General features: G+C 43.1%; 1 protein-coding gene across 2 annotated transcripts in view; it reads left to right on the plus strand.

Annotated features, from left to right (window-relative positions):
• Positions 1-17134, plus strand: part of CECR2 (CECR2 histone acetyl-lysine reader) — a 155596-nt gene that overhangs the window by 119784 nt on the left and 18678 nt on the right. For both annotated transcript variants that reach the window (XM_079937652.1, XM_079937653.1), the window contains exon 8: positions 7577-7730. In XM_079937652.1, coding sequence (XP_079793778.1) covers positions 7577-7730 — 154 coding nt within the window. The remainder of the gene's footprint in view (positions 1-7576; positions 7731-17134) is intronic.

The following is a 17134-nucleotide window of genomic DNA, read 5'->3' on the forward strand; positions in this document are numbered from 1 at the left end:
GAGTCCTAAATGCCATAGTTTACATCTGGTTGCAGAGTAATCTGAATACAGATAGGCAGGTTCTTCACTGCTGCCAGCAAAAGCCTGGCTTCAGACACTAAAGTTTTAGGTTATTTGCAGCATTGTTTGTTTGTTTATTCTGCTCTTTGGTCTTAGATACAAGTAACCGTGGTATTGAAGAGATTCGTGCTGTCAGTTACAGTGCTGAACATCCTGGAGAAAGCCTTCAGTGTGGCATGAGTTTTGTGCTTTTGTTTAAACAGCAGAAAATCTTCAGGTCTTTAATGGCTTATAGGCAGGGTTTCTGGTCACCCAGGAGTCCAATCTTAGTGCCTCAGAAAGTCTGTTAATTATGACTCCTGGGGAAATACCAGTGAAGGGACACTGTCTCCCTGACCTCCTGGACTGTTTTTGTCAGGAGACTCTGGACATGTCATTGCCAGGGAGCTCGGGTCCCATGTGTGCTGGGGATGGGTGGGGGGCATGGACGGGGAGTCCTGGGCTCAGCTTCAGCCAGATTCTATTTGTAATTGTTGAGAGGATTTCAAAGTGCTGTTTCTAATTAGCTTCTCATTGAAACCCTGTCCTGGTCCCACAGGCCTCTTCTCTGCACAGCATTAAACACAGCCCTGCCCCGTCTGCAGCTGACCCCTTCTAAAGAAAAAAAGTTGCAATGCAAAACAGTGTAAGATTTTTTTTTTTAACTGCTAGTTTTTTGTTTGGTTTTTGTTGACTCGACTCTATGTACTTGTTCTTTAAACTACTGGAGTTTAAACTATTGAACTGCCACAGGTGTCTTCAGGTCATAAGTCCCATCCACTGCTGAAAAGTAGCACGGAAATTTAAAACAGACTCTTGGTGCACCACGTACATATTTTTTCCCAAATGTGTGTGATGCAATTTATATAAAATGATAATTGTTCAGAATTCACATCAGATGGGAACTGCTGGAATTATAACACGTTATGATGCAGGAGAAAGGGGCATGAGAAATTGTGAGGCAAAGAGGTATCTCACTAAGCAGAGGTGTTTTTATGCCAGCAGGCACCCCAGGGTGGGGGCAGTCTGGAGAACGCATTTGGAGACCAGGCAGGGATTGAAACCCCGGAGAAGGGCCACTGCGGGCGGGGGCGGTCAGGACGTTGCAGCACGGATTCTGGACCTTCCTTCTTGCTCCTAGGTGCTCCGCGGGCTTTGAGTTTTGTTGTTGTCGAGTTCTCCAAATCACAGACTTTTTTTTTTTTTTTTTAAACATGTAATTGACTTATAACATTAGTTTTAGGTGTACAACATAATGATCTGATATTTGTACACACTGCAAAATGATCACCAATAGGTCTAGTTAGCATGTATCACCTCACACAGTTACAGATTTGTTATGATGAGAACCTTTAAAATCTACTGTCTTACTAGCTTTTGCATACACAGTACAGTATTATTAACTACGGTCACCTGTTTATAACTGGAAGTTTGTACCTTTTGACCACCTTCGTTTTTTTAAATAGATCTTTATTGGAGTATAATTGCTTCACAATACTGTGCTAGTTTCTGTTGTACACCAAAGTGAATCAGCCACATGCATACACATGTCCCCATATCCCCTCCCTCTGGAGCCTCCCTCCCACCCTCCTTAACCCACCTCTCTAGGTCATTGCAAAGCACCGAGCTGATCTCCCTGTGCTGTGCTGCTGCTTCCTACTAGCTAACTGTTTTACATTTGGTAGTGCATATATGTCGATGCTACTCTTACTTTGCCCCAGCTTCCCCCTCCCACCCCATGTCCTCACGTCCATTCTCTATGTCTACCTCTTTATTCCTGCCCTGCAACTAGGTTCATCAGTACCATTTTTTTTTTTTTTTTAGATTCCATATATATATGTTAGCATACAGTATTTGTTTTTTTCTTTCTGACTTACTTCACTCTGTATGACAGACTCGAGGTCCATTCACCTCACTACAAATAACTTGGTTTTGTTTCTTTTTATGGCTGAGTAATATTCCATTGTATATTTGTGCCCCATCTTCTTTATCCATTCATCTGTCGATGGACATTTAGGTTGCTTCCATGTCCTGGCTGTTGTAAATAGAGCTGCAATGAACACTGTGGTACATGACTGTTTTTGTTTGTTTTTGTTTTGTGGTACGCGGGCCTCTCACTGTTGTGGCCTCTCCCGTTGTGGAGCACAGGCTCCGGATGCACAGGCTCAGCGGCCATGGCTCACGGGCCCAGCCGCTCCAGGGCATGTGGGATCTTCCCGGACCGGGGCACGAACCCGTGTCCCCTGCATCGGCAGGCGGACTCTCAACCACTGCGCCACCAGGGAAGCCCTATGACTGTTTTTGAATTATGGTTTTCTCAGGGTATATGTCCAGTAGTGGGATTGCTGGGTTATATGGTAGTTCTATTTTTAGTTTTTTAAGGAACCTCCATACTGTTTTCCATAGTGGTTGTTATCAACTTACATTCCCACCAACAGTGCAGGAGGGTTCCCTTTTCACCACACCCTTTCCAGCATTTACTGTTTCTAGATATTTTGATAATGGCAATTCTGACCCAGAGTGAGGAGATACCTCATTGTAGTTTTGATTTACATTTCTCTAATAATTAGTGATGTTGTGCATCTTTTCATGTGCCTTTTGGCCATCTGTCGTCCTTGGAGAAATGTATATTTAGATCTTCCGCCCATTTTTTAATTGGATTGTTTGTTTTTTTGATATTGAGCTCCATGAGCTGTTTGTATATTTTGGAGATTAATCCTTTGTCCGTTGTTTCATTTGCAAATATTTTCTCCCATTCTGAGGGTTGTCTTTTTGTCTTGTTTGTGGTTTACTTTGCTGTGCAAAAGCTTTTAAGTTTAAGTCCCATTTGTTTATTTTTGTTTTTATTTCCATTACTCTAGGAGGTGGGTCAAAAAAGATCTTGCTGTGGTTTATGTCAAAGAGTGTTTTTCCTATGTTTTCCTCTAAGAGTTTTATAGTGTCTGGTCTTACATTTGGGTCTTTAATCCTTTTGGTGTGAGTTCAGTTTTTTTAGATTCCACATACAGGTGAGGTCATACAGTATTTGTCTGTCTCTGACTTATTTCAGTTAACAGAATGCCCTCAAGTCATCCATGTTGTCACAAATGGCAGCATTTCCTTCTTTTTGTGGCTGAGTAATATTCCACTGTATATACACCACCTCTTCTTCAGCCATGGACACTTAGGTTGTGTCCCTGTCTTGGCTGTTGTGAATAATGCTGCAATGAACAAAGAAGTCCATATACATTTTCAACTTAGTGCTTTTACTTTCTTTGGAAAGATACGCAGGAGTGGAATTACTGGGTCATATGATAATTCTGTTTGTTATTTCTTGAGGAACCTCCATACTCTTTTCCATAGTGGCCGCACCAATTTACATTCCCACCAACTGTGCACAAGTGTTCCCTTTTCTCCACACCCTCACCAACGCTTACCATCTCCTGTCATTTTGATGATGGCCATCATGGCCATTCTACCAGGTGTGAGGTTTTAATTTGCATTTCTCTGATGATTAATGATGTTGAGCATCTTTTCATGTGTCTGTTGGCCATCTGTATGTCCTCCTTGGAAAAGTGTTCAGATCCTCTGCCCATTTTTTCACAGGATTGTTAGCTGTTGTTATAACAGTTTGCTTTTTTAAGATGCTGTAAATTCAAGTTATTCAATTGTTACATCTTATGTGCTTAGTATAAATATTAATGTATTTAAAAAAGAACTAACTAGACAACAAATTGTATGATCCCATTTATGTGAAATGTCCAAAATAAGTAAATCCATAGAAGGAACAGCTTGGTGGCCTCCAGGGCCTGGGGAGTGGGGGATGCAGAGCGACTGCTCATTGGGTGCGGAGCTTTCTTTCAGGTGGTGAAATGTTCTGTGACTTAACACAGATGGTGGTCGCACACGTTGTGAATATACTGAATGCCCCTTTAAGGTTATGCACCTTAAAGTTGTTCATTTCCTGTGAATTTCACTGCAATATCTTTACATGTATTTCTGAATGATGCAGAATCTCTGATTTAGCAGCAGTCCTTGGCATTTATAATTTTCTAAGTTTTAAAATTCCTGCTTCAATATATAAAAGATAGCTAATAAGAACCTACTGTATAGCACAGGGAACTCTATTTGGTGCTCTGTAATGATCTATATGGGAATGGAGTCTAGAAGAGAGTGGCCATGTGTATGGCTGATTCACTTTGCTGTACGGTAGAAACTAATACAGCATTGTAAACCAGCTATACTCCAATGAAAAAGTTAATTAAAAAAATTCCTGCTGCATTGTTACCGAAATATTTTAAGCTATTTAAAATCAATTTTAATACCTCACCATAAAATCTGTACGTGATAGTAACCTTTTGGTACTTTAACCTTTGAATGTTAGACTTTTAATAGGGATCACATGGTAGTGGGGGTAAGACGTTAATAAAAATTCGGTCGTTTTAGAGCAGGTAATACTAGGTGATTTCCCCAGCTTATTTGGGAAGGGGCTGTTCTGTGTCCGAAAGAATTTACACGCTCTTACAGAAAACTCTCGTAAAAAGTGCAGGAGACGTGGTAACAGTTTCCCTACTTACAGTTTCATGTGTTTGCTTCAGGCCCTTTCTCTATGCATTTATTACAAACCTGGGGTCACACTGACTGTTGTCTTGTGACATGTGTTTTTCATTTAACATCAAGGTGCCTTTTCATATTTCATTAAATAGTCCTCAGAAAAAACAATTTTTAATGATTGCATCGTGATTATGTAATTTTACCTATTTGTAAACATTTAGGATATTTACAGTTTTTCACTGTTTTAAATAATGTTGACTTTAACGTACTCAGAAATATTTTGCCTCGCTGTCTCACTTTTAAGATAAAGTCACAGCAGTGCAATTACTCTGTTCAGGGTTCCTGATACGTGTGTCCATCTTGTCCTCCAGAAGATCTGTGTCCCCAGCTCACTGAGGGAGTCCCTGTTACCATGTCTTAGCAGACGTGTTACGTGTTTCATCTTGTACAGTTTTGTAAGTGAAAAGGCTGTTTTGCGTTTCCTTATGATCATGGATGTGCTTTACCTACTTCTGTGAATTTTGTATTCATGTTTCATTTTCTTGGTGGGGGCTACTGTTAACTGCTTTGTAAGACATCTTCCCATATTAAGAATAGTACGTCGTTGTATTTGTTGAAAAAATTGTGTAGATATTCTTAGGATGTGCGTAATTACCTATTTTTCCCTTTTCCCCTCCTTCCATTGTCTTCACGCGTGAGTGCCTCTCTTGTGTGTTGACCAGGTGACTCTGGTGAGCAGCCCTGGGGCTGCGTGTCCTCAGTCCTCACTAAGGTGCAGATCCTCTCTGGTATGTCTCTGTTCTGGCTGAAGGGAGAGCATTCCTCATGTTGTCCTTTGTTAGGCAGGGGCAGGACACACACATTGCTGTCATCATTGTATGCAGTAAATAACTATTGGTTATTATATGTGCTTGTTTTTTTCTGCTTTTTCATTGGGTCTGATGCGTAGAAAGCAATGCCCTTTTCTTTGAATGAAATAATTCGTTTGGCGAGGCTTGTGTGCCTCTCTGCCCTGCCTTTCTGCCACCCTATCAGTTGACATCTTAGGGGCATCTGCTTGGAGTCACTGTACAGCTGAAAAGAGTAAAGGCATGTTCTTCTGGTTTGCTTTGCTTTGTAAACAGTAGCTCCACTGTAACTTCTCAACTAAGTAAAGATGTTGCCCCAAAGTTGGAAGAATTAGGGACCTGTGGAGCTGGGGGCAGAGCGCCGGAAGGTGCTTCCCCAGCCTTAGGAGGCTTGTCTGTGTGCAACGCCAGCGACAGCCCAGTGTCACGAAGGACATGTAGCTCGTGTACCCTGCCCACTCTGGTTATAGGAGAAAGATTTTAGGGAACTTCGTTTAATTCTATTTGGGTGGCTGAGTACAGTGTCATGTGTGCAGTAATAATGGTTAACATTGTTTTCATTTTCATCTCTCTTCTCTTAGTTCATATTTTTACCTTGTCAAGTAGCCACCGTTAAATTTTAAAGTCAGGCTCAGAATTTGAACAGTAAAACCTTTGACTTTCAAAAGGTCTACTATCTAGGGAAGACTGCTTTCCTAATTATGAGTCAAATGACAATCGAAACAAGTTTTAAGGACCATAAAAAAATAGTAGAAAATTTCAACGAGATGGTTTCAGTGTTTAGTTATGACTTTGTATAGATGGCAGTCGGCTGTCATTTTTTTTCCCCCAACGTTAAGACCACTTGTGTAATTTCCACAGAATACAGATATCTAGCATAGAAGATTCTTATTAGGTCTTCTTCCTACTGAAAACATCTGTTAAGAAAAAGTCATATTCCTGATTTAGTTTTGCCTAACGTGGGATAATCAGCATTATCTTTTCTGTAAGGGGAACTGGCATTTTCCCTTCGTAGACACCTGATTCCTTTTTCTGTGTCTGTGCAACTTACAGGTGTTCTCTGTTGCAGGCAACAATTATTACCTCTTCAATAACAATTTTAAAAAAGAAAAAGTTCTACCTTACACATCAGCACAGAAGTCAAGGGAAGAAATTGAAAATAACGATTTCAGTCCTCGTTTGCATGTTCTGGGCTACAGAATGGCTCAGAACTAGCTGTGTTGGAAATACCCAGAGTAAAACTTTCAGAAATTATGATGGTAATGGTCCTGTTTTCCTCTTCTTTCCTTAAATTTCTTAGGCAATCGCATCGCACTAACCACCTGAAATCATTATGTATTAATGCTGTTTGGGTTGAAAAACGAGGGGAAAGCTCTCCAGTCTGAGGGCAGCAGTGCATTTCTGTGCCGTCACCTTCATCTCTTTTCTGTATCTTAAGGCAAAACGGTGGCCCTTCCCACCGAACCCTCCATTTTATTTACTGTTTGATTAGTAAAGAAAAGTGCAGAAGTTGGGAGTTTGGAAGGCGTGCGCATTATTGAAATCGTGCTAGCTCACCCTTCTCTTAGTTATTTAGATGAAGGTGCCCCCCCACCCCCCCCCCCCGCCCCCAGCCCCGGTACGCGGGCCTCTCACTGTGGTGGCCTCTCTCGTTGCGGAGCACAGGCTCCGGATGCGCAGGCTCAGTGGCCACGGCTCACGGGCCCAGCCGTGCCCAGCCGCTCCGCCGCATGTGGGATCCTCCCGGACCGGGACACGAACCCGTGTCCCCTGCATCGGCAGGCGGACTCTAAACCACTGCGCCACCAGGGAAGCCCGAAGGTGCTTTTTAAGGTACCACTTTTATCAAAGATTAAATCTAAGAGTGATGTTGCCTCTCTGCTCCGGTCTGCTCTCCAGATTATCTCCCAAAGACTACAAATTAGATCCGTCATCGGGGCCAAGCCTTTACCTGTTCTGATCCCCACTGTGTGTCTTAATGTGAGTGTGTGTCTGCATCCGTTCATTGATTGTACAGATGAGAAGATGAACTTGTAGCTGGGGTGTAAGTCACCCAGCTGTCTGGCACTATGTGCTGAATAGAGAACGTGGAATCTTTACTCAGAGGCGTGGTCTTGCTTTACTGTGTGTTGACTGAACTTCTTGGCCCCTCGCAGGAGACCCCTGTGCTCGGCAGGATAGAGAAACAGAAGCGCAGGGCAGAGGAGGAGGAGCGCCAGATCCTCCTGGCGGTGCAGAAGAAGGAGCAGGAGCAGCTGCTGAAGGAGGAGAGGAAACGGGAGCTGGAGGAAAGGGTCAAGGCCGTGGAAGGTAGGAGGGCTCTGCCCAGGGCTCCGGCAGCAGGGCTGTCTGGGGGTGGGGGGTGGGGGGTGGGCGTGTCCCTGGAGCCCTGCCGTCTGGCTGGCTCGGGGCCGGCCCGGCAGTGCCCTCGCCCTTGCCATCCTGGGGTCCTTCCGTCCCCGCCTTCACTCTCGGCTCCGCTGCATCCCCGTGTGCAATTGAAAAAAGGTGACTCTCGCAGAAGTAACCTTACACACAGAGGAGATGTACTTAAGAAAAGCCTCGCTCTGCCCCGGTGTGCGTGGGCGTGCGGGGTCTCTAACCTTTGTACTTAAAGCACACATGTTAGATGCAGTGGTGTTTATAAGCTGAACTTGATAAATCACTGGATAGCAGAGCATTTTGGCTTTGTTAAATACAGACCAGTATTTTAAGTAAATGTATTGAACTTTTTATTTATTTTTAAAATTTATTTATTTATATATGTTTGGCTACATTGGGTCTTCGTTGCTGCGCGCGGGCTTTCTCTAGTTGTGGCGAGCGGGGGCTACTCTTCGTTGCGGTGCACGGGCTTCTCATTGCGGTGGCTTCTCTTGTTGTGGAGCACAGTCTCTGGGTGCGTGGGCTTCAGTAGTTGAGGCATGTGGGCTCAGAAGTTGTGGCACACGGGCTTAGTTGCTCCAAGGCATGTGGGATCTTCCTGGTCCAGGGCTTGCACCCGTGTCCCCTGCATTGGCAGGCGGGTTCTTAACCACTGCGCCACCAGGGAAGTCCTATTGAACTTTTTTAAAGTTTAAATAAAATAGCATAACACGGATTTGGCTTTTTTTGTTTTTCTTTCCCCCAGCCACACTGCATGGCTTGTAGGATCTTAGTTCGCTGACCTGGGATAAAACCTGGGCCCTGGCAGTGGAAGCGCCAAGTCCTAACCACTGGACCACTGGGAAAGTCCCAGATTTGGCTTTTTAATGCAGTGTTAACATGCAAACTTTAAACACATTTTGGCTGTAAAATTTAAAGGATTCTGGCCTTATGTGATTTCCCCTCTCATTCCTAGGGTATTGCCTTCTGATTTTTTCTTTTTTTTTTAATGAATTAATTAATTTATTTTTGGCTATGTTGCGTCTTCGTTGCTGCGCGCGGGCTTTCTCTAGTTGAGGTGAACAGGGGCTACTCTTCGTTGCGATGCCTGGGCTTCTCATTTTGGTGGCTTCTCTTGTTGAGGAACATGGGGTCTAGGTGCGTGGGCTTCAGTAGTTGTGGCACGTGGGCTCAGTAGTTGTGGCTCGTGGGCTCTAGAGCGCAGGCTCAGTAGTTGTGGTGCACGGGCTTAGTTGCTCTGCGGCATGTGGGATCTTCCTGGACCAGGGCTCGAACCCGTGTCCCCTGCATTAGCAGGTGGATTCTTAACCACTGCGCCACCAGGGAAGCCCTGCCTTCTGATTCTTAATAGGCTAACCCTATTCTGACCTTGATCATTTCTTCATTCTAGAATGCTTAGTGCATTTAATCTACTAATGTAGCCTGTGCCACATTTGGTGGTATATCATACGTTGAGATTTTGCGTAATTTATTTCCAGTGCTAGATTTAAATTCCTCAAAATAGTAACTATGCTTTTATTTCTTTATATTTTTCAATGGAGTTCTGTAATTTTCAATGGAGTTCTTATTAGGTACCATTGTCATTTGCCTTTTTTCTAAGTTGAAGTATGATTGGCATACACCATTCCCTTATTTTCAGGAGTAAACACAATTCGACATTTATGTACATTGCAAAATGGTCACCACAGTAAGTTAAGAATTTGATTTCTTGTAATGAGAGTAGCTTTCACATACACAGTACAGTGTTATGGACTGTGGTCACCACAGTGTACATCACATCCCCGGGACTGACTTGTTTTGTCACTGGTAGTTTGCACCTCTTGACACCGTCACCCATTTCGCCCACCCCGGCCCCCCTTCTTTGTGTTCTCTTCATCTGCGAGTTTGGTGCCGTTTTGTTTTGTGTTGGAGGTAGATAACGGTGATGGGTGTACAACACTGAATGTACCTAATGCTACTGAATCATATACTTAAGGTGGTTATAAAGGTACGTGTTTATATTTCTCACTAAAATGTTTAAAAAGCAAAAAGAAAAGGAGAAGTCCAAATAAATATACTGCTATTTATTAGGATTGTCTTTGTATAAAAAGGATGTTACAAGACTGGAGTCTGACAGATACTCATGCTAAGTGAAATGAGCCCATATGGAAGGGGACATTGAGACTTCCTTGTTCTCAGTGTGGTTGATGCGAAACCTAAAAATTCTTCTTGCCTCAATTATGTGGAGATTCTATTGGTTATTCAGTATAATACTGTGTCTGATATTGTGTAAATACCCTTTTTAAGAACATTTTTGAACTCTTAACCAAGTAAGGAAAATTATCAGAAGCTGCTTTTAGGGGGATTAAAAACAGCAGTAAGTGAAACAGACTGTCAGATCGAATTGTGGGTGTGGAGTGGTCCGTCTAGGGAATCTCTGCCCCGGGAAGGATGACCATGGGTAAACCCGTGCTGAAGAGGAATAGACATGAGGAGGCACCACTGTGAGCAGCGGTTAGTAGGTGGCAGCAGACAAAATAGAAAAATATTTAGCATTATCAGGTATAAAAAAGAAGAAATTGGAAACATCAGGAAGAAATAACCTTGAGGAAAGTACAGGCAGATTCAAAGGAAACAAATATTGAAGGAACTTCTAGAAATGTAAATATGGTAATTGGAATAATAACTTGATAACTGGGCTCTAAAGCTTAGTTAGACCTGAGGAGAGAACCACACTGGAAGAGCTGCGTGGGGCTTGTGCAGGATGCATCACGGAGATAAAGGGGATGACGTGGCGGGAGAAGTCGCCTCTGGTCCATCGTTCAGTGTGCGGTCACAGAGATGCTTCAGTGGAGAACTTCACGTGGGTCTTTGTTTTAATGCAAGTTAGAGAAATACAAAAGCTGAAAGGGTGTGAGGCAGGGGGAATAAAGAGAAGGGTTGGGGTCATCAGACCCGCAGGTGAGGAGGGGCTCGCAAGCTGGATGTTAGTCTCAGGGCAGGCGCCAGCCCGGTTCTGGAACTGCCAGCTGTGCCTTCCCAGTGATGGACGTCTTCCTAAGGAGGGACAAGCTGGTGGGCTGTTTAAGAGCACCCGGGGGGGAGAAATCCATCCCCCCCCCACTCCCCGCCGTCTCCTGTCCCCTCTAGTGCTCCCTGTGGCGGAATATAAAGCCGGCAGAGAGTGGGGAAACTGCTTGATAATTGACTCACGGGTCACAGACCAGAGCTGCAGGGTGTGTCTGTCCACTGTTGTAAAATGGAAGGATCAAGTGATGGGGCAGAGGAAATATTAGATATGAATGATTGAGAGATGAGATACAAACTGGATAGAATACAGACCCAAGGGACCGAATCATGGAACACATGGCCCATTTCCAGTCGGGAAAAGAGAATGTTCTGTAACAGAGACAGCAGACTTCTCAGGAGCAGCAGTAGGGTTCAGGAGGAAATGGGATTGGATTTTGTGTTAGTTTCCTAGGGCTTCCATAACAAATTACCACAACTAGGTGGTTTAAAACAGCAGAAAGTAAGTGTCTCACAGCTCTAGCGGCTGGAAGTCTGAAATCTGGGTGTTGGTGAGGCTCTGGGGTTATACTCTCCTGTGCTGCTTCTAGCTTCTGGTGGTTCCTGTGTTCCTTCTTTTCTCGTTTCCTCTGGGAACTTCCTTAAACCAATATTTATTTTCTTAAATGTAAGCAAACATTCTACTTAATATGGAAACATCAGAAGGGTTCCCTTTTTGTTTTTTTAAATTTTATTTATTTTATACAGCAGATTCTTCACCCCCAGGGCACAGCAAAAGACTATAGACCAGGAGCTCGGTCTTTCTGGTGGAGACTTATTAGCTGATCACCATGGCTGCGGCCTGAGGGGTAGGTTTGTAATTAAGCCTGCATCTAGGGGCCCCCGAATCCTTTCCAGAGATGTCAGAGGGCGGGCCCTCCAGAGCCCAAATTTCTTGGAGGGAGGCTTTACATGCATCTGACACCCATGGTTCACACCTTGAACACCTGGCTCTGGTGGCCAGAGGGGCTTGTATTCCTGGGTCCCACAGGACTGTGGTGAGCGGAGGGCCAGTTTGGGACAGGCTGGCACACTCCATGCTGTCACGTGATGGAGGCCACCCTGCTTGTCCTGGAGCGTCAGCCTGAGGGACAGGCTTAGGTTGGGTGCTCTCATAGGTTGGAGGCTGTGAGTGCCTGCTGTCTCCCACTTTCCCTGAGGTGGGCCCCCGGAAGAGAGTTTATACACTTGTCTGTGACTGCCACTCAGGGGTCACTGCAGGTCCCTGACTGGTGGCCAGTGGGACTCAGGCTTGCAGTTGCTCACAGCCCTGTATGTTTGTGAACTTTAGAGGAAAGTGTCCAGTCAGTCTGAATCTGGGTTCTGAGACCCTCCCCTTTGGGACACTGACAGGTCTTGGCACACCCTCAACTGCTGGGAGCCACTGAAATACATCAGGCTGCCTGGACAAGCACAGCGATTTGAGAGACGACCAAGAGCTGGGAAGAGCTAAACAAAAAGGCTCATCTCCCACATGAGGCCCCGCCTTCAAGACTGGGAGAGGCGGTTGTTTCCTTTTCTGCACAGACGTCAACAGAGTCCAGCAAAATGAAGAAACAGAGGGGGCTTCCCTGGTGGCACAGTGGTTGAGAGTCCACCTGCCGATGCAGGGGACGCGGGTTCGTGCCCCGGTCCGGGAAGATCCCACATGCCGCGAAGCAGCTGGGCCCGTGAGCCACGGCCACTGGGCCTGCGCGTCCGGAGCCTGTGCTCCGCAACGGGAGAGGCCACAGCAGTGAGAGGCCCGCGTACCGCAAAAAGAAACAGAGGAATATGTTCCAAATGAAAGAACAGATTACAACCTCAGAAAAAAGCCTTAATGAGACAGAACTAATTTACTTGATAAAGAGCTAAAGTAATGGTTATAAAGATGCTCACCAAACTGGGGAAAAGAATGCATGAACACGTGAGAACTTCAACAGAGAAGGAAAATATTTGAAAGTGCCAAAGAGAAGTCTCAGCTGAAGAATACAATAACCAAAATGACTGAGATACAATAACCAAAATGGCGGAGACTCGATGGTTGAAAACTTCCTGACCTTTGGGAAGGAAACAGACATCCAAGAACTCAAAGAGACCCACACCAAGGCACATTATAGCTCAGTTGTCCAAAGTTAAGGACAAGGAGAGAAAAACAACTTGTCACATACAAAGGAAACCCCACCCTCTCCCCGTAAGAACGTGAGCAGATTTTTCAGCAAAACTTTGCAGGCATGATATAGTCAAAGTTTTGAAGGAAAAACTTATAACCAAGAATTCTCTCCCTGGTAAAGACATCGTTCAGATTAGAGACATTAAGAGCTTTGCATTTAAGCAAAAGTGTAGGAGTTCATCACCACTTGTAAGAAATGTTGAAGGAACTTTGTTAAATTAAAAAGAAAGGGCACTTATTAGTAACAGGGACACATGAAAGGATAAATCTCACTGGAAAAGTAAATACATAATAAAGGTGGTGGATTAATTGCCTATAAAGCTAGTATGAAGGTTAAAAGACAAAAGTAGTAACAATAACTATGATTATAACAATTAAAGGATAAACAAGATAAAAAGATGTGAAACATGACATCAAAAGTATAAAACATGGGAGTGGAGAGTAAAAATGATGAGCTTAGAATGGGGTTGAATTTAAGTTGTTACAACTTAAAATAGACTGTTGTAGATGTAAGTTATTATATGTAAGCCTCATGGTAACCACAACGCAAAAACCTACAGTAAATACACGATAAAGAGAAATGGATTATAAGCATATCACTAAAAATAGTTATCAAACCACAAAGGAAGGGAGCAAGAGAAGAAAGAAACAAACTACAAAAGCAGCCACAAAGCAGTTAGCAGAATGGTGATAAGTACATACCTACTGATAGTTACTTTAAATGTAAATGGGCTGAATTCTCCTGTCAAAAGACACAGAGTGGCTGAATGGATAAAGAAAAAACAAGATCCATCTATATTCTGCCTACAAGAAACTCACTTTAGATGTAAGGACACACACAGACTAAAGTGAAGGGATGGAAAAAGATACCCATGCAGATGGAAACCACAAGAAAATCTGGAGTAGCTGTCCATATATAAGACAGAATAAACTTCAAAATGAAGACTGTAGTAAGAGATAGAGAGGAGCTATCTATATTGAAAAAGGGGTCAGTCTTCAAGAAGATATAACATTTGCCAGTATTTATACACCCAGCAGAAGAGTATGTAAATATATAAAGCAAATATTAACAGACTTGTAGGGAGAGATAGACAGCAAAACAATAATAGTGGGGGACTTTAATACCCCACTGACATCAATGGACAGATTATCTAGACAGAAAATCAATAAGGAAACACAAACCTTAAATTATATGTTAGACCAGATAGACATGGACTTAACAGATATTTGCAGAACATTCCATCTCGAAGCAACAGAATCCACATTCTTTTCAAGTGCACATGGAACGTTTCCAAGATAGATGAAACGTTAGGCCACCAAAAAATCTTAATAAATTTAATAGGATGGAAATATTTTCCATTCACACTGGTATGAAACTAGAAATTAATAACACGAAGAAAACTGGAAAATTCACAAACATGGGGAGATTAAACAATGTGCTCCTGAACAACCAATGGGTAAAAGAATATCCAAAAGAGAATCAAAATACCTTAAGACAAAAATGTAAGATACCAAAAATTATGGGATGCGGCAAAAGCAGTTCTAAGAAGAAAGTTTTGATAAATGCCTACCTCAAGAAAAAAGTAAAGTCTCAAATACACAAACCAACTTTACACCTCAAGGAACCAGCTAAAGAAGAACATAAAAATCCCACAGTTAGAAGGAAGGAAATAAAGATCGTAGCAAAAATAAATGAAACGGAAACTAAAAAGAATAGAAAAGATCAATGAAACCAAGAGGTGATTCTTTGAAAAGATGAACAAAACTGACAGACCTTTAGCTAGACTCACAAGAAAAAAGAGGACTCCAATAAATAAAATCAGAAGTGAACACTAGATATTACAGCTGGTGCCAGAGAGATACAAAGGATCGTAAGAGACTACTGAGAACAGTTAACATTGCCAACAAACTGGACAACCTAGAAGAAATGGATAAATTTCTAGAAACATACAACTTACCAAGACTGAATCATGATGAAATAGAAAACCATAACAGATTAATTACTAGTAAGGAGATTGAATTGGTCATCAAGAAAACCTTCTTACAAACAAAAGTCTAGGACCAGTCCAGGAATATACAATGCAGAAATGACAGTCTCTTCAATAAATGGTTTTGGAAAAACTGGACCACCGGGGCTTCCCTGGTGGTGCAGTGGTTAAGAATCTGCCTTCCAACACAGTGAACACAGGATCGATCCCTCCCTGGTCAGGGAACTCTAGATCCCACATGCATGCTGCAACTAAGAGTTCACGTGCCACAACTAAGGAGCCCACTGGCTTCAACTAAGACCTGGTACAGCCAAAAAAAAAAAACAAACAAAACTGGACCACTGCTTCACCCCATACACAAAAATTAACTCAAAATGACATACAGACTTGAATGTAACACCTGAAACCATAAAACTCCTGGAAGAAAACATAGGCAGTAAGCTTCTTGACATCTGTCTTGGCGATGGTTTTTTGGATCTTACTACAAAGGCAAAAGCCACAAAAGCAGAAATAAACAAGTGGGCCTACAGCAAACGAAATAGCTTCTGCACAGCAAAGGAAACCATACACAAAATGAAAAGACAACCTACTGATTGGGGGAAGATATTTGCAAATCATATACCTAATAAAGTCTTAATACCCCAAGCAGGTAAAGAACTTATACAAGTCAATAGCAAAAATCCCCCCAAAAAACAAAACCACCAAGCCCAAACAATCCAATTAAAAAATGGAGGACCTTGGGACTTCCCTTGTGGCGTAGCGGTTACGAATCCACCTGCCAACGCAGGGGACATGAGTTTGATCCCTGGTCCAGGAAGATCCCACGTGCTGCGGAGCAAGTAAGCCCGTGCACCACAACTATTGAGCCTGTGTTCTAGAGCCCATGAGCCACAACTACTGAGCCCACGTGCCACAACTACTGAAGCCCATGTGCCTAGAGCCCGTGCTCTGCAGCAAGAGAAACCACGGCAATGAGAAGCTCGCGCACTGCAACGAAGAGTAGCCCCTGCTCACCACAACTAGAGAGAGCCCATGTGCAGCAACGAAGACCCAACGCAACCAATAAATAAACAAATTTATTTTAAAAAAAAAAGGAGGACCCGAATAGGCATTTTCCCCAAGAAGACATAGAAAAGATGCTCAATGTCAAGTCAAAACCACAATGAGATACCACCTCATACCTGTCAGAATGGCTAGTATCAAAAAGACAAGCGATAACCAGTGTTGGCGAGGATGTGGATTAGAGCAAAACCTCGTGCACTGTTGGTGGGAATGTAAGTTGGTGCAGCCACTATGGAGATTTCTCAAAAAACGAAAAACAGAACTACCATATGATCCAGGAATTCCATTTCTGGGTATTTATCTGAAGAAAACAAAACTAATTATAATAAAAGATACGTGTACACCCATGTTCATAGCAAGATGTATAATAGTCAAGATACGGAAGCCACCTAAGTGCGCATCACTAGATGGATAAAGAAGAGTTGGTGCACACACAATGGAGTAATGTTTAGCCATTAAAAAAAGCGTGAAATCCTGCCATCTGCCACAACATGAGTGGGCCTAGAGGGCATTATGCTAAGTGAAATAAGTCAGAGAAAGACAAGCACAGGATGAGCCGTTTTATATGTGGAATCTCTAAAGAAAAAAGCTCATTAGAGAGAACAGATCGTTGGTCACAGGAGGCAGAGTGTTGGTGGGGAAGTGAGAGAACTGGGTTATGTTGGTCTGTCTGTTTAGTTTAAATGAATGGAATAAAAGTTTTAAACAGTAACTGGTAAAAATCGAAGGATGAAGCATTTTGTTTCCTCTTTATGTTTTATTTTGAATATGAAAATAATTGATGAGAAAAGAAGAATTCGGTCAATAAATTTAGCAGAAATACTAGAATTAGAGTAACAAGTAACGAAACGGTGGATCTAGACAAAGCTTTCCTCAACCAAGCTTCCAGGAGACTGCTGAGTCCGAATGCCCTGCAGTAGGGGTCAGCTAACTTTCTGTGAAGGGCCCTGGCGGCCATGCAGGGCTGTGTTTCTATAAAACTCTGTGTGTGTGTGTGCGTGCGTGCGTGCGTGCGTGCGTGTGTGTGTGTGTGTGTGTGTTTCACAAAAGTAGTTTGCTCCCTGCCCTGCGTGCTAGAGTTTTTG

The sequence above is a fragment of the Stenella coeruleoalba genome (genome assembly GCF_951394435.1).
Source record: "Stenella coeruleoalba genome assembly, chromosome: 11".
In the NCBI taxonomy this organism is placed as follows: domain Eukaryota; kingdom Metazoa; phylum Chordata; class Mammalia; order Artiodactyla; family Delphinidae; genus Stenella; species Stenella coeruleoalba.